General features: G+C 40.5%; 2 protein-coding genes across 3 annotated transcripts in view; one reads left to right on the forward strand and one right to left on the reverse strand.

Annotated features, from left to right (window-relative positions):
- The window catches only part of DMXL1 (Dmx like 1), a 52,102-nt gene extending 51,218 nt beyond the window's left edge, over window positions 1-884 (reverse strand). Inside the window, exon 1 of one of the 2 annotated variants that reach the window (XM_053474098.1) lies at window positions 452-879. In XM_053474098.1, the coding sequence (XP_053330073.1) occupies window positions 452-538 (87 nt within the window). In that variant the 5' untranslated portion in view covers window positions 539-879. Of the gene's footprint in view, window positions 1-451 lie in introns of both variants that reach the window. The other variant, XM_053474105.1, reaches the window with a different exon arrangement.
- Window positions 885-17,746: 16,862 nt separating this feature from the next.
- DTWD2 (DTW domain containing 2) overlaps window positions 17,747-22,718 on the forward strand; it is an 81,844-nt gene continuing 76,872 nt past the window's right edge. The window contains exons 1-2 of the mRNA XM_053474126.1: window positions 17,747-17,845; window positions 18,503-18,862. Coding sequence (XP_053330101.1) covers window positions 18,537-18,862 — 326 coding nt within the window. The 5' untranslated portion in view covers window positions 17,747-17,845; window positions 18,503-18,536. The remainder of the gene's footprint in view (window positions 17,846-18,502; window positions 18,863-22,718) is intronic.

Consider the following 22,718-nt stretch of genomic DNA (forward strand, 5'->3'; position numbering starts at 1 on the left):
CCATGGCTGGACCCATACATCTCCCTGAAGATTTGTCAGATGTCCTCCATGGCAAAATCCCTGAACTCAAAGATGGCTAAACCATATAAAACAACTTAAAAAGCAGCACGGTCAATAAAACATCACAGAATTTGAAAATGTAAAGTCATTTAAAAAGTAAAGCAGGTAACTGATGCTGATCACACAAAGACAACACTTTAAATACAGCCAACAAAGTCTCACAATCTCATGTGACAAGTGACACTGTGACCTTCTTCATGGGGGAACCGCAGAAACGAACCAAGGATGGTGAATAGAGACATTTATGCAATGCTGGTCGTCATACAAATAGTTAACACACATGTGACACACGGTACTACACAGACTGTCTGTCAGCAGACTGGAATACCCAGCTAGGGAGCAGCAGCCCCTCTACGGCTGGGTACCGCACATGCCAGAGCCCGGCTCTCACCGTGATAGGCTGATCCTGTAGGCTGCCCACCGAGAAGCAGTTATCCCCAGGGTTCACGGCTCCTGTCAGCACCTGGTGCAGATTCATGGTCCTGCGGCCGCATAGAGCCCAGCAGCCGCCGGGTTACAGAATATCAGGCTGTGGCAGTATTCATCTATATGCGACGCCTGCCGTGTGTGTGACAGCAAACAATCCCCCACAGACTGACACAGAAGCAACGCAGTGGGACAGTCACTGCCAACCGCCAGGTCCTGCAGGAAGAGAAGCTCTGCGGTCTCCCCGCGCTGACACCAAGCGCTCGGGACCCCCGGCAGCGCGCACTGAAGGGTCAAGTGTCAACAGGGACCGGCAGCGAGCGCAGGACAGAGAAGCGGAGCGCTGACACTGACTTAATCTCAGCACTACTGGGCATGCGCGAGCCTCACTGCACCTCTGCTGCCGTCATCAGAGCGCGAGCCACACAGTCCGCAACGTCGCGCGCCCGAACTTCCACCTGAGGCGGGATGAAAGACAAATGGGGAAGCGACTAGAGGAGGGCGTGTTCTCGTAGAGAGATATCGATTGGCTAATATAGGAAACGAGGGCTGGAACCGATGACTTCAGTGAATTTCGCTAATATGAAGCGCGCTCGCAGCCCTCCGGGGCTTATTCAGTAAAAGAGCTCAGAGCTGTTGAGGGAGTTGCTCCAATTCATTCCCTTCTCTGTACATCATGAAGCGTCAACCCTAGTGAGCTACTGCTGCAGGAAAAGCTTGACTGGCCTGTATTTGCGAAATGTCTTTAACGTCTCCTCACACATTGAATCGTGCGTTATACCGGACTGGCTCAGCCCTTCTTTCTAAAGAACCCTGACTGGGTCGGTTAAAACCAGGTTTCTACTATCAGTCTCGTTTTAGTGAATAAACCCCATAGAGGGCTTCTATTTTATTAATTACATTATTATGGCATTCATACTAGCTGTTTCCTCCCCAACCCTTTTTGTTCTAGGAGACCATAATGCTTGCAGGGTATGAGGGTAGCGCAGTGTACTAAATTCTATAAACAGCCGTCAATTGGTCACAAGGGCATTGAAAGCCTCATCCTCTAACCCTCTTGCCACACGCCTCAAATCAATGATGTCCCACTTTGGATATTTGAAATGTTGGGGCAAATACACCGATCAGCCATAACATGACTACTGAGAGGTGAAGTGAATAACACTGATAATGTTGTTACCGTGGTACCTGTCGGTGGGATATATTAGGCGGCAATTGAACATTTTGTCCCTAAAGTTGATGTGTTAGAAGTAAGAAAAATGGGCAAGCGTAAGGATCTGAGCGACTTTGACAATCCAAATTGTGGTGGCTAGACGACAGGGTCAGAGCATCTTCAAAACTGCAGCTCTTGTGGGGTGTTCCCGGTTTGCAGTGGTCCAAAGAAAGAAAAGCGACAGGGTCATGGGCAGCCAAGGCTCATTGATGCATGAGGGGATGCAAAGGCTGGCCTACATGGTCAAATCTAACAGACGAGCTACTGTAACTTAAATTGCTGGAAAAGTTCATGCTGGTTCTGATAGAAAGGTGTCAGAACACACAGTGCATCACAGTTTGTTGCATATGGGGCTATGTATGGGAAGAAGGCAAGCCGGCAGAGGCAATGTTATGCTTTGGGCAATGTTCTGCGGGGAACCCTTGGGTCCTGCTATTTATCTGGATGCTACTTTGACACGTACCACCTACCATAGCATTGTCTTAGCCCATGTACTCAGTATTCCCTGATGGCATTGGCCTCTTTCAGCAGGATAATGCACCATGCCACAAAGCAAAAATGGTTTAGGTATGGTTTGCGGATCATAACAACAATTTAATCGAGCATCTGTGGGATGTGCTACACATACAAGTCTGATCCATAGAGGTGCCAGTTTACAGAACTTAAAGGACCTGCTGCTAACGTCTTGGTGCCAAATACCACAGCACACCTTCAGAGGTCTTGTGGAGACCATGCCTCGAAGGGTCAAGGCTGTTTTGGCAGAAAAAGGGGAACCTACACAATAATAGGTGGTCATAATGTTGTAGTTGATCAGTGTTCATTGTTATTTACTCTCTACAATAATAGAATAATTGACTGCAGTTTCCCACTTGGCTAAGTTAAATAATGTTCTAAGTAGACTTGGGCACCAGGGGGGTCTTCGTGCTCGTCTTCAGCAAAAATAAAAATCTTCGTATTCCACGAATATTCGCCAGTTCCTGTCTTCTTTTTGGGCAAATATTCGTGGACATTCTTCGTGTTAGTTTTTCTTCTTTTTTCCGTTTTTTATAAGGGGTTAATATGGGGTTAACGCATACCGCAGCAGCTCTGGTGCCAGGAGCAGGGCCGGCCCTATAATGGGGCAGACTGGGGCAATTGCCCCAGGCGGCACTTTGCCGCCCCAAGCGCTTTTTTTTGGTTTTTTTTTGAAGCGGAGGAGAGAGAGAGGGGCACCGAGTGGTTTTCGCTTACCCGCTCGGCGCCCCTCTCTCTCTCTCCTCTGCGGCGAGTCTCCCTGTTCGGTCCCGGTGCCGGCTTGTAATGCAGAGCGCCGGAAGTGACGTCAATTTCCGGCGCTCAGCATTACAAGCCGGCACCGTGGCAGAGCAGGGAGACTCGCCGAAGGACTGTTTAAAGGTAAGTACCGGGGGGGATCGTAGATTATGGCGTCGGCGAAGTTTAAAATGCCGCCCCCCCCGGCATCAGCGGGGGGGGGGGCGGCATTTTAAACTTCGCCCCAGGCAGCGTTAAGTCTTCGGCCGGCCCTGGCCAGGAGTTTAAATGTCCGAATGAGCAACTCTATTGGCCGCCAGCAGGGGACTCGTCTGCCATCAACCAATGGTTGATTGCAATTGGTTGATGCCAGAGGAGGTCCCTTTAGGCGACCAATAGGCTCACTCGCACTGCCCTGTAACCCCTGACGGTGGACCTACGGATTTCCGCTTCCATCAACTCCCGCGATGCCGCGAAGATAAGGTAGGCTAGATGGGGAAGGGACCAGGGAGATTAGTAGACAAAGACGATCACATTCTTCGTGTTGTCTGTCTTCGTCTACGTTTTACCGCTGCTGTGTTCTCTTCTTCGTGTCTTTGAAACTAACTTCGTGTTCGTTTTCATGTTCGCCTGAAGACGAATGCACAAGTAATGTTTTCATAAGCTTGGTTTCTCTTTTTGTGTGATTTGATTTTATCATGAGTCAGGAGGGTTCATATTTTGCATTTACTTCTTAACTACTACCAAATAGAAGTAACGGAAAACATTAGTACAACAGAATAATGGCAAACATATATCCTATTATAAACGAAATACAATATGTACCTTCATTACAAGGAGGGGCTTGTAGGTGGCTTGAATGTATGCCCAGCCTAGAGTTATATCGAGACGATATTCATGACGCCCCTTATACGACAAGTAATACAATACCTACTGCTCTTTACACGGAAAAGAGCATTTAATGCTTTTTTCTCCCCTGTGTCTCTTCTAAATAGGATGAACAGACTATGCCCCCCCAAGCCGATATATACCACTGCTTTTGACAATGTCCCGGGCTCACTGTTTTTTGGAAAGCCATGTTTGCCTATTGTAAACAGCTAAAACTCCCTTTTGAGACATATTACCCCAGAGCTGGCTATCTTGGGAGTGATCACGGAAGAGTATAAGTGAAATAGAACACAACTTAGGCAGCTGCTAGGAAGTCAATTCCATGATTTTATGATTTCTTTGTCCTAGGACTTTGTTGTTTGATGTTTTAAACATATAAGGTTAAAAGAGTAATCATACTGTATATGTTTTGCATAAGTACCCCTGGTCTCCCTTCACTGTGCAGATTATTTCAGTCTTGACCCTGATTTAGCTTGTGATGCGCACCTGGTGCCTCATCAACCCTTGGAAGAGTGCCATGTGTGTGCAGCATATGGAGTAGTTCTGCCTGCCAGCAAGCAGCCGTACAGTAAAATTGCATTGTTTGAATGACACACTCCAAAACAGGGATCACATGGCAATCGCTGGGCCACTGCTGCTTCTGTCAGCCCGGAGGTCCAGGCAGACCAGCCAAAGCAAGAAGAGCCCCACCCGGAGCCTACCCATGCATGTGGGGTATTGCTGGACTCAGGGAGGGGTGTTGCTGAATACAAATCATAAGTTGTTCCAGTAATTGCATGTACCCTGGGAAAGAAATGTACTGAAGTACTGTGTTTGTATGTAATGTGTTTGTTCAAAATTGAAAAACATCATTTTACTGCAATAGTTAGGACAGATTGCCGCCAAAATGGTTAAATAAAAAGTGTTATAAAAACGAAACACTGGAGTCCAGGCGCCGCTTCTATCTGATCTGTATGTATTTGCTTATTCTGTCGCACGCTGTGCCTGGTTGTCAATAAAAATCTTTTAAATCGAAAAATAAAAAGTGTTAAAAATCCTCTAGTTAAATACTTTGGGATGTCACCTTTCAAAAAAAATATACTTTTGTTCAACAGTTTTGCTTTTTCTAGCCACTTTTGTGAGGGTGGGAAATCAGAGTTGAATAAAGACAGCAAAAACACGAAAATTGGTTGTTTTTGGTCCTGAAGGGATTAATCAATAAAATAATGCATATTAAAGTACCCAAGAATTATTTTAATATGCGTTCTCCTTTGGTAAGGCTGTCAGGAACATTAAACTGTCTCTTTGATGCACTAATCCAGAATCTAACATCAGTGTAGATGACGCTATTCAGTAGTGAAAGAAATATGCTTAATACTTACTGGCAATTTTTGTGTAATGTTCTGCTCATCTATTCACTCATCTCCCCCTTTCAAAAAAAACAAAAAACAAGTGAGTTGCACCACGATCCATACTGATAGAAAAACAGATTGATCTATTTTTTACACCCTAAACAGATGCTATACTGATGCTACAGTTTCAGAAACACAGAAGCTAAAACAGGAGAGGACATTATTCACTACAATACAAATCATACAGAGGCCAGGCATAGAACCCACAAAATCTGAGAACAGCTTATTAGACTGTAGTACCAGTCTTCACAGAAGTGTACAAAATGCCTCAGTGTTGAGCGCTCAATAGGTACATTGCTTTTCACTAACGTAAAGAATCTACAGTGTCATAAAATTGCAGTAAAACGGGCAATCCAAGATGCTTAATTGCTTCTAAAACTTCCCTTGTAGACAGTTGTATCAGGAGAATCTGGATCTACAAGTTATTCAACTCATTCAAAAAATTATCAATCGCTGCCTAATATTAACTTGTTGCTTTGTTGCAATCACAAGATAAAATAGCCCTTGCTTGACTACTTGCAACATTTGGAACTTTACTGTGTACATCTAGGATGAGAATTGGCTTTGGAATTGGAGTTATTTACTGAAGTGTGTCTATCTATATTACCGGTATATGTCAAATAAACATGCAAGGTAACTTCAAAAACCTTCTGGTCATAAAGATCTGCCTGTGTCAGGTCATGTCCTAACATTCATTTGACATGTCCCTGTAGAACGGGAAAGGCTTTATTAGAGCAAATGATTATGAAACAAATGTATGCAGTTTTGACATTGAGTGGCTTTGTAAGTAAATGAAAACACAATGACATTGTTCCTTTGGAAATGTTGGATGTTCTACCAGCAGGAGAAACTATTGTGGCTCCAGCAATTACAGATTCAGCTGTGCATGTAGTACAGTGAGTGCTTACCTCTTCTGTTTATATGTAAATATGTAGTGGGTTCCTCAGTATGTAATTATTAGCTCTAAAATTGGTCTTTTTGATTATTACTGTGCATTAAAGATCCATTTTTTAGGACAAGATAAGATATCCAATTCCTAATTCAAGAGAAATTATGTATCATAACAAATAATGGTAAGAATGCACAAAAAAGAAATGCACAGAAAAAAATAATGTATTAAAACCATATCCCAATATATGCCAAACCAAATAATTAACTTACTGGAAACTAAATATTTGAAACCCCACAACTCATCTTAACAAATTCAGCCAAAGTATGTAGTTGTACATACATCCAACATATCACAGGACGACCCCCCAAAGTTTTAATATTAATTTAGAAAAAAAGAAAAGGCCTGAATATAAGACTACCTTATAAGAAAAAGCTGTATTAGTAAATATTAATTAACATGTAAACTTTTTCCATATTTAATAAAAACAATGATTGAGAAAAATGTATTTATTGTTTTTATTTCCTTTTATTTGCCACTCTGCCCCCATATATGCCTTATTCCCCCCCATTTGCCACCTGATAAGCTTTATACCCCCTATATCCCCCCCCCCGACTTACCGATGTATTCCTAGACTTATCCCCCCTGCCTAGACTCCTTGGTGTCAAGTGGGGGCAGCCGGAGGACGTCTGCGCACAACCTCCACTGCCACCCGACACTGGCACCGGGGCTTCTATGACTGAGCACCAAAAGGTCACATCACGCCGGTGCTCCTTCATAGAAACCCCGAGTAGCAGCGGAGGTTGCCTGCGTGCATCACGCAGACGTTCACCGGCTTCTCTCTGACTTCCGACAAGGGCTTCTATGATGGAGCACCAGAAGGTCATGTCACGCCGCCGCTCCGGCAGAAGTGCCGGCAGCCGTGGACAGACATCCACCGGCTGCCAGAGAGTAGGATGCAGGTCGCCTGTAGCGCTGCGGGGGATCTGGATCTTAGTCTTATAGTCAGACTTGAAGGATGCTAATAATTTTTAAACAATACTAAATAATGGCCCTAAGTTACAAATGATTCACACATGCATACTTATACACGCTTGCCCCTATACACACACACAGGTATTCACACTTTCCTTTACAGATCCTAGCATACACTTGCCCTTACACATGCTTACTTGCCCTTACACAGACACACTAGAATACAAACTTTACTTCACACACTTTCAAACACACATGCTCTTTTTCTATTTATTTCTCTCTTTCTTTTTCTCTTTTTTTCTTTCCCACCTTTCTCCATATATCTCTTCCTATTCTCAATCTCTCTTCTTTCTAATTTTTCCATTCCGTTCTCACTCTACCCTTTCTCATTATCTCTTCCCCCGTTCCCTTTCTCTGCCTTTTCTCCCTATCTCTTCCTCTTCTTTCTTTTGAGTCCTACTCTGATGGTCCTCCGGTAGGAGCTCGAGTTCTGTTCCTACAGACTTCTGTTTCAGCACTCCCTCGGAACACTGAAATAGAGGTCTGTAGAAACAGACCTTGCACTCCCTTTATTTTGGGCTAGTTATAAAGAGATTAACCTTGTTATGCACACAATGAGATCATATACTCCCCAAATGACCCTGCTCTTCCTGTGGCAAAAAATGTGGTCCGTCTCTGGAGGGAACTGTAAAGGTGATTGAAACCTTGTTGGCACCCCCATGGCAGCAGGCGCTCAGGGAGGACCGCCCCTAATCCCACAACCTAGGTATACCACTATATATTATCATGGTAGTATGTAGTTGTGCGAATCTGCCAGCTTGATGCAATAATATATTTTTTTTAAAATTTGCTAATTAGTCGCTGACAAACAGCATTTCCCTGTCCTTACATTGCATACATGTTTCAATTTATAATGGATGTCTTGTGCATACTGTTGGCATACAATGTCACGTGTGAGGTAAAAACAAAGTTTTTTGGTCTAATTAATGTAGTGTTTGTACCTCATACATGGGCTTTTTAAGGTAGTGGCTTACAATGTCTCTGTCCAATTTCACATAAGCTGTGTGTGTATGCAGTGTTTCTTGCTGTTAATCGTACTATCAGTATCTGAAGTGGAGACGTGAGAGTCAATTGATGATAGTAATGGGACTATGGCACAACATTTGTTTATTTCCCTTTAAAGCTGACCTATCACATCTGAGATGATTATTAAACCCTGAATGTGAAAAATGAATTGAAAACCATATCACTTGTGTTTCCCTGAAAAACTATTGCAATACATATAATACTTTTAGGTAATGGGAGCAGTTTTGAATGTTATCTGGCAGCAAGGTGGTAGCGCTCACATCATGAATTAGCTAATTTTATATTATATTGTATATAGGTGTAAGAAATAGAACTGAGAGTAATGCGGAATGTGACATCTCTGTTTTAATGAGAAAAATGTTGTGGAAAAAAACAAACATCTGTTATGGTTTATGTTCACTGTATGCCAAAAAGTTCTTGTTTGACGCTATGTAAACAAACAGAATTCAACAGTTCTTTCACAAACTAGTCTTTGTGTGTCTTGGTTATTTCCATATCTAAAGGTTATCTAGCACCTCTAAATAATAGCTCGCTTTTGTGCTGTATCGTTATGCCCATACTTCCACCAGGTCACTAGTCCCCTTTTGTTTACAAAGCTGAGGAGTGTACACCTTGCATGTTCTTAGACACTGTTTAATGTAATAACACATTGGTAATAAGTCTGACAAATGTAGATAAAAGTTTCTTTGAAAATAGTACTCTGTCTCATTGCACGGAGAAAGACCTCAACTGCTGCTGGACACCAATTAACTTATTTCAGTTCTGGCTATTGTGAGTTAGGCTAGTGTTAGCCGGCTAAAGATTGCCTAGCCTTGAATATTTTGGAATTGAGAAAAACATGGATATAAAGTGTAAACAGAGTAAGTTAGTGTGGAATTTTTCACTCTTACATATTCATTGGTTCACAGAACCAGATGAAGTCAACAGCCTCCTAAGACAGAAAAGTGAGTTTGGCCACTTACTTAAAATAGGGATAGTGGTAATCCTTCTCCTTAGAATGGAAATGGGCAGGCTATGTTATGATAGTCATGCTTTGCAGAACAATCAGATTTCTCTGCTGGCCAGCAACCACAAATAGAAAAAATGCATGAGCTTTATTGAGAATTCCTCTGGTATGCAGGGGAATACAGTGACTCGAGAAGCATTACAAAACAATGAAACAAAGTTTCACCCCAGCCGCTGTCTTGGTTTTCCCTGGCCCTTATGTCAGTTTGTGGTGGAAAGTCATTCTTCACAATATGCAGTGGGTACTTTTCTTCTTCTAGCACCTATACACATGGGCACAATGGGCTATACACATTGCTGCATCCGGTGGCCTTCTTTTGTAATAAGTTAACCAGTTGAACAGAATTTTGATTTGGAGAAAATAGGATTGTTGGCCATCTGTCTTGCCCTTTAGGAGTGGGGTCACTTTCAGGAGGAATAACCTACAGGCCTTGAAAAGAACAAATATTAAAGTGGGTTCCTTTTCTCATTTATTTAAACCTATACCGGTGTCATGGGAGGAACCACATATTATCCTCACTCCTGGACAGAACAACCTGTCAAGAATAAAAGCCAATGTGCAGACAGAGGTACTTCCTGATTCTTAGCTGGTTTGCAAAAACGGACTCTATTATTACTATGATAGACTACATATTCTCGCAACATTCTGCAGTGGAAGTTATGCACGATGTGTGATAACACCACTCCATGTAACCCAGGTATAAATAAGTCCATAGAGACCCGTGGTCTTATTTGTGTCACACTGTTGCAGTCTATGCACAGTAATACCCAGGCTATGATTATTAGCCTTAAAGTTTGCTCCACCCTTAGTGTCTGAATTACCCTGTCCATTTTCATACATTTCATTTTAGACTTAACACATCACAGAGTCATATGGCCATATTGGTCATTAAAGACCAATTGTTGGCTTGTGCAATAGAGGCAGTCTCCATCTTTCTATAAAAAGTAGTCTGGCTGTGCAAATTATCCAGAGCTAATCTCAGATTGGGGCACTCAATTAAACTCAAAATTTTTGAACACTATTGAAATTTATCATGGTATCCCTCTCATCTGCTTTCCACTGGGTGAACCAGATATGGGAACAATATTTGAAGTTGTACTCCTCGTTCTACGGGGAAGTAGTTACCCAACTACCCATGGCTGAATTTTCCTATAGTTTCACCCAATTTCTTACTGACAACTCAGTTTCTGAAGCGAATTGATCAGTTTCATGAAACATCATCTTGGGAAAACCTGTGCATGGTGGTCCCAAGCTAAGAAATTGAGTCTGTGAGTTTGAATTTTGTACCCCTGATCCAGTTATAGTTTATGGTGAGGAAGAATTTCAGATGCAAACCACCCTTGACGCAGAACATACCTGGAAACCTTTCTTTGTTTCTCAGTACTTCTTTCTGACCTGCAAACAACCTGGGACCCTCACAAATTATTGTATTACGGCCTGGTCCCTGCCTAATCAATCCATGTAGAGTTTTAAGGTGTAATTTAGTAAAAGCATAGTTTTTCCCTAAAAGCGACTGACCAAAGAACCATTTACTTTTATCATCAGAACATTAAAAAATGTCTACATGCTGATATATGTTAACATACAGATAAAGAGTTTTAAATGTATAAAATAAAATATGAACCAACTGTAATGAACAAGTTATGTAACTGGTGCAGGATACAGGAAATGATGTAAAATGCCCAACTGTGTTTCCAATAGAGGAAATACTGCAATTAAAATAATGCCAGATGATGTAATAAAGCATGAAGCACTTTACTTTCAGCAGTATTTGAAAAGTTCCCTTCTTAAGTGTAAAGGCAAATTATATTTTAAAAGTAATATGGTATTTTTCTGTTAATAATCCATATGCCATAAGTAAATATGTACCATAATAATACATATTGGCGAAATTATGAGGCATAGCCAGCCTTTACTAGCATTTGCTAATATACTTCTTGTGATTGAGCTCTTAGAAAATATATGAAAAAAATATAAAACATGCTCTTTCTGGTCTGAAACAAATAGATGAGTTTGCAATGTAGAAGGATGCAATTCTGATAAGCACACAGTACATTAGGGGAAAAAACATTTCCTAGCAGGACAGGAACAAAATGCAACAGGCATCTGGGGGCTTCAGTGTTTTATCTCTGCTGTTTTACAGCAAAGCCTTTTTTCCATGTAAGCAGAACCCTTGTTACTATCCCGAGATGTCAAAAGGGAACACCAAATAAGTGCTTGCACACTGAATGTTGACATTGTTTACCCTCTGAGGGTTAAAAGTTGAAATAAAACACAGAGGCATAAAATCACAGAACTTGTTTTATAAACAATTCTAGAATTGTGTGGCTTTGATGTATGCACTCCTCAGAACAATCTGCTTTAATGTCCACTATGAATATATCTGATGTGTTTCATCACGAGTGGCAGTGTAATACACCAGAGTCTTTCTGAAGTTCAATATATATATCAGTAGCAAATTCTGACATTAGGTCTGAAATACTGGGAAATACATGCTTTAATCTTTATACCTACCAAATCATATTTATTAGCTACAGTGCACACCTAGACCATTACATTTTATAGGAAAATATTTTAGGTAAACACTATAACACTATTGTAGTGATCATTGCTTAGTAGTATATTGGGTGATTAGGTCAGTTAAAGGGACATTCATGTGTCATGGACAGCAAGGTTGGAGACACTGGTAGAACCCAAGGGTAGCAGTAACGTGGTCAAACAAGCTGAGGTCAGGATACCAGGAGACAGGATCAACGTATAACAAGCCAAGGTCAGGATACCGGAGAATCAACGTAAACGAGGAAACTAACCAAGGTCAAACACGAAAGGATAGCAGAGGATAACGCACACTGAGGACAGCACACGCGCAGAATTAGCCCCAGGGAGGGAGGTCTCCCTCTTCTGCGCGGCTGTCCCGGTGGAGGCGGCTGCGAGGTGGAAGGGAGGTCTCCCCTTTTCTCTGTGGAGGTTGCTGCTGTGGCGGTCGCGAAGTAGAGGAGGGTCTCCCTCTTCTCCTTACTGGCACTGGCTGCTCCTGGAGTGGTTGTGAGGTGGAGGAAGGTCTCCCTCTTCACTGCGTGGTTGCTATAGTGGTGGCTGAGTGGAGGAGGGAGGTCTCTCCCTTCCTCGAGAAGAAGGCAGGGAAGAGGAGCACCACGTATGCAGATATGTAACATCATGCCTGTATTTTGAATAATCTAAACTAGACTTGTTCAAATGGACTAAAAACCATAAGGGAAAATATTTTGTTTAGTTTTTGGTTCGACAATGAATTTTGTATCACGCTCTTTAGGTTCGGTCAAAACTTGGAAGGCTTTTTACATTTAAAATAAAAATGAATTGTCACGCTTTTTCACACTCTCTCACACATTCACTCTCTCACATTCCCATTCATGTTCTATCTCACTATCACATGCTCTCTTAATGTCTCCCTACTTTCTCAGATAACTGCTTCCGTGTCCTTGTATCCTTGGCCTGCAGCTCCGCTTCTTCTCTTGCATCTTCTTTTTCTACTAGCTGTCTTCTTTTTTTGTCCACTACTTTGTTCACATGGGTGAAAGTTTAACTGCAGTCTACATGGGCATCTTGGCTAAGGCACTCTCAAGAAATTAAGTCAGCATATATTATTGTACCCATCAAATACACTTATGTGTGTGCTCAGAAAATTAGCAGGTTTTCCGGCCTGAAGTATTCCTTGTTAAAGTATTTTGTAGTAAACCCAGTCCTTTGTGGTCTACCTCTGGATTTCCTTTCACAGATATTAGTCTGCGTAATCAATATCAAGCCATAATCAGTGGCAGAGATTAACAAAACATGATTCAAACACAAAGCACAAAACACAATAGGTATATGGTGCTTACAGGAAAAACTGAGTAAACTGGAGTTCAATCAGCAGTTCAAACTACAAAATAAAACAATTATTCCTGTTAAAAAGACACCACAATGCCGTATTTGGGATATTCAAACCTTGGGGAAATGTACTAACCATCAGGAGGAGCCACAGCTCTAGAACTGAACAAAAAACCCTCCTCCTTGAAGCAGACAATCATTGAGATCTATGGGACTGCTTTGGCACACCTTTGAACTCCTTGATATGGCTATAAATTATCAATGGATAACACCAATGATGTTCTCCTGCAAACTTGCTTACCTGATGCGGCATAGGGAGATATGTTAAAGCTCCTGAATTAGCTATGCATTATACAGGGCCTGATCAAGTCTGAATTCCTGTGAATTTCAGGATGCTTCCTGGTAAGGGTACTTATCAGTTCTAGACGGAATGTCATTTATCTAAAGTTCCGTTTAGCATAATTGTAAATTTCTCAATTCCAAGAATCCACAACAGCTTAGCTGGTATATTTTCCGAGGATGTGGTTGGATTTACACAAAATCCATACTATTACCATACACACAGACTTTCTAATTACCACAAACGCAATGAATACACCAATATACACTGCATACACACCCCATACATTACATACATACATTGTTACCAAGTCCGTAAAGCTTTTTGCAGTCTGAAACAGAGAGATTGATGACGTTTGTTAAATCGTTTGTTAAATCATCATTTAACGTTAGTACATTAGATGGAAAAACATTAATCAGTCTTAAAGATGACTGAACGGTGTGAGTCAGTTGCTTGGCATGATGTACTCTGTAACCAGAAATCAAGAACATAAAAAGACATAAAACAAATGTTTGATAGTTTGTAAACGTGAAGGTCAAATCATCTTCACATCTGTCACATTCTTCATATATAGTGGTTGTCTGGTGAGAATATAAAGCAACTATCAGGACTATGAAAAGAGACATTGGACAAGGAACAAAAAAAAATCTATATGAAAATCACTGTTCGGTACTTTACTATTACGTAAGTTATGGTGGGTAAATGTGATGGAAAACCCTTCCACTAAAATTTAGGGGTATGTAGAAGCATTATTAAACACTCATCTACAGACACCAGACAAGCCAGAAGGCACCATGAGATTTCTGAGGGAACAACAAGCCTTCTGGCTTGTCTGGTGTCTGTAGATGAGTGTTTAACAGTACTTTACTACTAAGTCAAAACACTGTGATTCTCATAGCCACACATGTAGAGAATGGGAAAGTGAATCTAAGCATTTTATTAATTCATATTGCGTCGCAAGAAAGGAGATGCTGGTTCAACCGGTTCATGCTAATGAGTGGCTAGCATTCTTGTCCACACTATTTCTCAACACATCTATCCATAACAAAGGTGAGCTTAATTCTCTGTCCCTTCATGTTTTGCCAATACTGAGTTGGCTTAGTCAGAGGAACGAGGAGTTTGATGGTGCCAAAAAAAGTACAGAAGAAAGCCCATTTGTTTGAAAAGATGTCATATAGAAATTATAGATGTTTAGTTGATGATACCTGATGTTCATGTAATAGCTAAAACGTTATTGTGATTATGCAAGCAGCTTAGGTGTAATCAAATACTATACTTTATTTTAAGGTTAGGTTAGTCCACTATAGATTTGAAAGAAAAAAAAACATTTGGGAAGTTAATAATAAGGCTGATGGCTGCGAGCTCAATATGCATCAGAACTGAGGTGAGTGATTGGTCAGAATGGACAGGGCTACAGAAGGGATACATCCAGCGACGTATTTACTTTTCTTGCAGCCCTAGACTAAACTTGGGCAGCACCCCAATCTACCCCCTACTCTGTCAGCGTGTGCACTGCATTAAGAAGCACTGCATGTCTTTAAGACATGGAGCACCAGGATATGATGTCATGGCGTCCAGTGCCTTCTAATGTAGTCTATGGTGGCTGTGTAGAGTTGGCACAGCTTCCATAATGTAAATGGGCTGGTTGGGGAGCTCAAAGATCTCCCCTGTAATTGGTCTATTGAGTAGCGGAACACCAGGGAGGCTGATCTCCCAAGAGAGCAATCTATCCAGTAGGGGTCACAGGGAAACCAATGGAAGAATCAACAGAGTCCAAAAAATAATGTTATGCATAGTCTCTATACCAAGAGCACCTGAAAGATGGTGTACTTCAGGTTTTTTTTATTAGAGAATCTTGGCTCTAAGCATATGAAGCATTATGTATCCAATGTGCTTCTACCCTGCTGTGTTGCAGCCTTGCATGGCTCAACTGGGCCCACTCAGCATGGGCATTGTGCTTGAACACAAGTCTAGCATGAGGGGTGAATGAGTTGGGTGTCCCCAAAGTAGATTGTAAAGGTAGATGACCCAGAGTTACGACCCCCAAATCAAAATGAAAAATCGATTTCCGTGCAAAGGCAAAATATTCAGCCACATTTGCGAAAGGAGGTAAATAATTTTTTCACTTTATGGGTGAGCACAATACACTTTTCTAGCTCCCCTCCCATGTGATGGGAATGGTTTTTTAAGTTGAGAACGTTAAAATTCACTAACACAAGCCTGCTTCTGCCTTAATACCATCTGAATTACTGAGTCATGGATAGCAGCAGCGATTGGGGGTTATTCTGTTATCACTAATTTGGTTTGTATTTCAAACTCTCTAATGGGTATTAGGAATGAATTTACATCTAAAATATTTGGCCAACATTCTTAGGGGATCTAGAAGTTACATTTTAACTGTTTAGTTTATTTATTTTTCTTTTTTGTAGTTTAAAAAGTTGCAAGTAACCCCTCCGTAACTGTCAAAAATGCATTACAAGTCACCTAAGGTTTTGCTTGCATGGAGTAAAAAATCCTGAGTAGTATATCTACAAAATAACATATTGTGTAATTAATAGTGTGCTCTTACATGCAATATCCTATATTATTTGCATCACCCCTTAAGCAGAATCTAAATCAGATCGTATCATCATGTAAGATAAGGAAGTGAAACGAGACAGTAACGTCAACCGTTCAGTCAACAAAAACACCAACCATGGGGATCACATTAATCGGTTAGTAAGAGGGCAGCAACTTCTATTCAGGAAATAGAATAGACTCAATATCTGAATCACTTAGAAAACCTCAACTACCATCGGAAATTCTAGTACCTATTTTAAAATGTTTTTAATGAACAATTACATTTCTACACATCTTACCATCCCAGGAATCTATCTATGAAGACTTAAATGATTTTCATCGGCGTGAACAGCAAAGACTTTTTCTCTAAACTCATTTTCTAGAGTTTGTAAATTAGTAAGAACCTGGGAGATTTAGTTATGTCTGATCACAAGACCAAAGCTTTGTTGCTTAGCCGCAGGAAGGTGGTTAAAAGTTCTTTCATTAAGTTCTCATCAATGCCTTTATACCATCACCGCAGGCCTGTTAAAGCATCAAGTAGCTCCCTCTCCTGGTTCAATGTTTCTTTCTCACGTCATTCTCAGTTTTTATGTGCATTCCTTAAGTTTTATGTGATATCACAAGATGTGGTGACTTGGCAATGCATGATATAAAATTATCTCTTTAGCAAAGGCGGTTATTCATCAAAATGTAAGTTTGTAGGTGAACGGTGGTGGCTTCATACATTACAACTTACTGACTTCACTAGGCTTCAGGATGGGCCAACGTCCACAGGATTTTGTTGCACAAAGGGCTGATCTAATCTCACAGAAGTCATCTCACTGATTTAACTATACATTATGCGAGGCCAACATGGCCCTTCTTGCCAAAGAAACGTATTGGCTGACCAGCCCAAATAAAGTGCTGCCGTGTATAGATGTATATAGACTTATATAAAGGAACCAATTAGTCAGTTATACATCACCCATACTGCAGGGCAGCATTTTATGTGGGCTGGTCAGTTATATGTAAAAATTATATGTCCTGGAACACATGGCGATGCGGGCACCCTAGCGGTAAAAAAACCGACCTCTCGGCTATCATAACCATTCAGGTGCTTATAATGGCTGGAGTGTCCTTTTGATTGTATCCCTCTACTCAGTGCCTTGCCTATTTTGCTCATATTTCTCCTAATTTCACCTATAACCATGTCTGTTTCTTCGTGGGCCTCGTCTTTGTTTTGGACTAAAATAGAAAAAAGATTTAGCGTCACATCAGAGATCTCTTTTCACTTCCATCTGAACAAGAGACCTCTGAGGTATGGTGTAAAGAAAAATATATTAGTGTAGGATTTATGAGAATTTATAGAAATGTTTCTTCCACTTTGAGAAATTTAAAGTGTGCCTTTTATGCTATATTTTAAGTATGTATGGTTAACCTTGTGCGCCTTTGGATTAACCTGCAGTTAACTGCAAACACTACCTTAATACTAACAATAGCAAAACTGTGAGTGCTATAATATTTCATGATTCATAAAAAAGTCAGAATTGTTTCTCTTCTGGGAACTTCTGTGGATCGGCTAGTCATGTGACAATTAAAAATAGCAATACTTATGTATATTTTGTAAATATTCTGCACGTTGTTTTATTTATATGATCCAATACATAATAAATGGATATAGACACAGCACTCCCACTATTATGTTAACGCATGCACACGTTTGTTACTGGCTTAATCAAGATGTGCTTCAGTGTAAAAACGTTTGCAGTTTGAGGAAGTGTGATCCTGGGCGCACCCTGTAGGCACGTGACCTCACCAGGTCACATGACAGAGCACGTTAGACTCACTGGCAGCGTGTGAATCTAGCCTGTGAATAGGGAATCAGGGAGACAGAGATCTGCAGAAGGCGCTGCTTTCACATGTTATAGTCAGTGTGAGTTTATTAATAAAATATTGTACAATTAATTGGAGGAATTGCTGGTCTGTGTTATTTACGAAATCACACAGTATGTTATTCAGTCTGTGTGCATACAGTGAAAAGATGTGACCTGTGCTCACGTGACATGCTACATCATCCACTCTTAGCTTACATATTCACTAAAAATTCGTTTTATTTCGTTAGTTCAAGTTGTTAAACTTACTCAGAAGTTATTTATCGCACCGATAATACCAAAATTCCAAAGGAACTTACCTGCATTAGTAGTTGTATTAATATAAGTCATAGAGGGGTGTTGGAGAAACATAATATATTAAACTATATATATATATATATATATATATATATGTTGTATAGGTATATGTAGCATGCCCTTCACATCGGCAGGATAATTTTACAAGATCATATATAACAAATCAGTGTACATGTCATTTTTTCCCAAATACTGTAAACATTGTGCATTAGTCAATTGAAAAACAAAATTTTATTAACTCTTTACAACTTCTGAGGTATATATGACTTGCCAATATTGGTAGTCAGTTTTGCATATGAAGAGTTAAAGTTTTATGCTAAGATCTGTGTCGTTGCAAGCTGTGTGTTTGTTTTTGGTGAAAACAGTTGAATTTTAATGCTATTTTATTCTTCTATTGTAAGGAGAAAATATAAAGCAATTGAAGGCAGAATCGCAATGTCCTTTGAAACAATGAAGGACGGCGGAGACAGAACTTTCCACGATCCAGCTTCTCTTTCTGATCAGTGCCTCAGTGTTTATAACAACTCTAAAGCACTGGCATCATCTCTGGATTTTGAGACGCAGGTACTAAAAACAGCAGATCAACTAAGTGAAGTGCAGGTTACCACGAAAGCAGCAGAGCCACCAAACACCAGCGGTAAAGACGAGGGGGCCTTGGGAACTGAAATGTTACTGTCGGATGAAGAAGATGCCATCCAAGGTCTGTCTTTACTACCCGTGGAGGATGCGGTGGAACGGAGAGCCCTGTGTTCACGGTGTAGGTGAGTAGGACATGATTAGGAATGAAGTGGTCTTATAGACCACCATTGGTATGATCCAATTATCAGTGCCACTTCTTTAGCTGCTAGCACGACTTTGCATCGGACTCACTTTTTATACGTCTGGTTATTAGAAGGATGGAGGAGTTGGAAGGGTTAATGTGTTAAAGCTGTGGACGGCATAACTACTAAATGCTGCGTATACCTTCAGTTGTCTATAATTAATTTTTAACATTAATCTGCAGTTGTTCTGAGTGAAACTCACTCATTTGATTTTAGGCTTACTTGGAGGCTATAGGGGCGTAATGTGTCAAGGTTCAGCCCCAAGTTGTTTATCATAAGTGTATTCTAGTTATCTCTTCTCTATGCTGTGATCCAGATCAGAATAAATATTACAGTTAGAATAAAAGACACAGTAATTAATGGTACCCTTTCTGTTTTTTATAGTGCATAAATTGCGATGTAAAGTGTATGATATTTGTATGTTTAATATGTCATTGCCTGATTTTTTTACCTCCCAAATATCCTGGTTTTTGCTGGGCAGCCCCAATTTCTCTGCTGAGAGCAGAGAGGTGGCTCTTCTGGTATGGTGGGCAGGGGGTCCTGCCACCCAACAATGCCCCCTCCTGGGTAATGCCCTCAGGAGCCTGACCTCCACTTCTGGAGACACCCCCAACACTGGTGTCGTAATTTGGACCCTTGAAATTTTGGGGGGTATGTAAATGTTTTAGCTCTTGTACTAATTCATGGTTTAGTGAATTGACCGTATTCCTTTAGTGCAGTTTTTGTTTGATATGCTGGTGACAGCATTTCACTTTTAAATCGATTCATATAAACTTATTATATGAGTGTAATTATATACACGTATAGTGTAATATTTCTATTTTATTATGCTCTTTTTATGGTTATGATTTTGTAACGGCTATATTTCAGTGCCTGGCTTATTGTCGATTGATGTTTATTTTGATGTGATAAATAAATCTAAGCTTGCACAGCTAAATGCATCCAAATAATTGTAGCAAGCATATAGATAACATTTAGTTAACATTATAAAGTTTTATCAGTCATACATAAAATATAAAATAATTTCTGTATATAATAATGTGCTAGTAATTTATTATTCATTGCACATTGTTAAACAGTGCTATTCCGCTGAATTTAATACTCTTGCAGCTAAAAGCAGTATTCGAATCGTTATTCCTAGAACGGTTGAATGGCCAAACTCTTTCTGGTGCCCCATGGAGGCCAACAACGAATATATATCAAAACACTTTGTAAAACCTGTTAAAATAAATTAATAACTTACCTTTAGGAGAAGCTGCAGCTCAATGTTCATGCTTTCATGCTGCTGATCGGCTACTTAAAGGTCTCCAGTTGACCACTTTTTTCACTTGAGCTGAAGCTGAAGCTGATGGGTATGTTCAACCAAACACATGTCCTACAAGCCAGGTACCGAGAAAGAGGCAAATGCGTATGGTGGGATACTGCAGTAAGGAGGACCACCGAAAATGTAAAGGGATCACTCGGCTATCATCTTCATTAAAGGGCATATGATGGCTGCTGTCCCTTTATTCCCATAAAACATAGCCTCTTTCTTATTTCAGGGAATGCTTAGTTGTCATTTGACAGTAAAGCAGGTGATTAAAGGTTGTTTTATGAAGAAGGATATGTTGCACCACCAAACCCCAAGGTCCACAGATGTTTTTGTGTCATTTTTGTCAGGTGGTAATTATAAATAAGAGGATATAAAAAATCATAACCCTGCTTAAGTAGAAAATTACCCCACATTAGTTTCATTAACCCACCTAATTTGCATAGGATCTTTTTTGACGATTACATGGCAAACCCCACATAGTGCATTGCAAGCGGCAAATAAGTATGTTTGTTACCTTACACAAAACTCGCTAAACTACCCCTGTTACCCACTACAATAATAGCCCCTCAAAAATTCTGCCTTACAAAAAATTAAGAATCTGTACTTTTTAAACAGAGCAAAGACTAAGCGCATCTGCTAAAGATTATTTGCCTAACATGTTAGATGTCTCGATATTTTGTTTTAGTGGAACATCACCTTTAAATAGTCTGTGTGTAGTAATGTTTTGGCATATGGTTTTACTTCTGTAGTAGTTTATCATTTTATATTAACAACGGATTGTTTCTGTAAGGAGGATTGACCAATTTGCCCCAAAGACCCTGCATTGCCTTGCTCTTGCCAAGGCTTTTCAGTTTGTGATAGGGATTTATTATAAGCTTCTACTGGGTGGGGCAGGGGGGTCCTATGGAAAACAAGACACTTTTTTCTGGACTGTGTGCCCTCCAAATTATACTCCACTGAGTGGCCATCCTTTTTGTGCAATTGCAGTTTGGCTGTTCCTAGACTCCTTGTCATCCCTAAGATGTTCCTAATTTACTACTTGATTTTAAAAGGGCTGGGAGTGGGGAAAATGTGAACCATACATGGCATACTGTCCCTATCCTACAATATACCCCCTGGTTTGCCAACTAACCAACCACGCGTATTTGTCTGAGCTTACGGTGGCCTCCCAGATGTATTTAATTTGTTATTATCTGCAATAAGAGACACGTTAGGAGCAGACACCGATATTCCTTTAAAATAACGGGGTGTGAGTGTTCTTGTGCATGGTTCGAAACTTTGGTTGGCCAAGCAGCTCCTTCATTTATGGGGAAAAGTCTTAGCACCCTAATCTATTGACTGGTGTCATTTACTTGCATGTGTACTTTTTCTGTGCTCTGGTACATATTTTACGTGTCCCTTCACCACTCACCCAATAAAATGCTCAGTAAGTTATATTCCATAGAGAATCAAACTTCAGGTGAACTCGATATTGGCCGATGGTGGAAATAAAACAGGTTAATAGAGTGTTTAACAAGAGACTGCCTTCTTTTTCCCATCCAGAAAAGAGACAGATGTTTGCTTATTTCTTTTTATGAAAAGAACACAACTGGAGGATGCATGCATATTGACATGTATTTAAAACAAATAGAAAGGGAGACAAACCTCTCAACCGCTATTTAGCCCCCCCTAATTTGCTTCTAATTTAATGTGCATGGGGAACATACTTATTTTGTTCTATTTTCTAAATGTATAATGCTTCAAAATATAATGTTATTTTATACCTGAAAAATAGATTCTTAAATTACCTGTTTTTTTTCCTTCTAACAAACCTGGTCCATTAAACTTTTTTACATTTTGAGTGTATCTCTTGTGTGACATGCACAATTTAGTATTATGTAGATGTTTGCTTCTTTTGTCTTAGCTATATATTCACTAAAGCAAGGTTTGACAGAAGAGTTAGCAGGGGAGTTGTAGTTTCCACTTGTTGACTTCACCATACATTATAAAGGGCCAACCCCTATTGAGCTTCTGAGGAGGGAAGAGCTTAGCTGGCCCTGTACAATGCATAGTTTAAAAAGTGACATTTATTTAAAGCCTTCTATACCATTAGGCTATACTTTATGTAGGACTGGCACAGACCATTGTTTGCCCTTTATAACCATTAGTCAAAACCAGAGCTCTTCTGCAAACTCCCTTTTTAGTGAATAGACCTGTTTGAATACATTGGAAATTACTATATACATTTTTTGAGCAGTCATTAATAATAGAGGAGTAAACCAGGGCTCGACAAATCCCAGGCGCCAGGTCGCCATGGCGACAGAGAATTTTGTCCTGGCGCCTAGGTTTTGTCAGCCTCTTACATCCAGAAAAAATTGTGGATGTAAGAGGCTGAGTCACCACACGGGGGCGCTGCTGCTGTCTGCCCAGACTCCACACAGAGCCACACAGAGCCCGCCCCCGAGCCTGAGATCACTCCCACGGAGTGATCCTGTAGGCTGAAAA

The sequence above is a fragment of the Spea bombifrons genome, chromosome 1 (genome assembly GCF_027358695.1).
Source record: "Spea bombifrons isolate aSpeBom1 chromosome 1, aSpeBom1.2.pri, whole genome shotgun sequence".
Lineage (NCBI taxonomy): Eukaryota > Metazoa > Chordata > Amphibia > Anura > Pelobatidae > Spea > Spea bombifrons.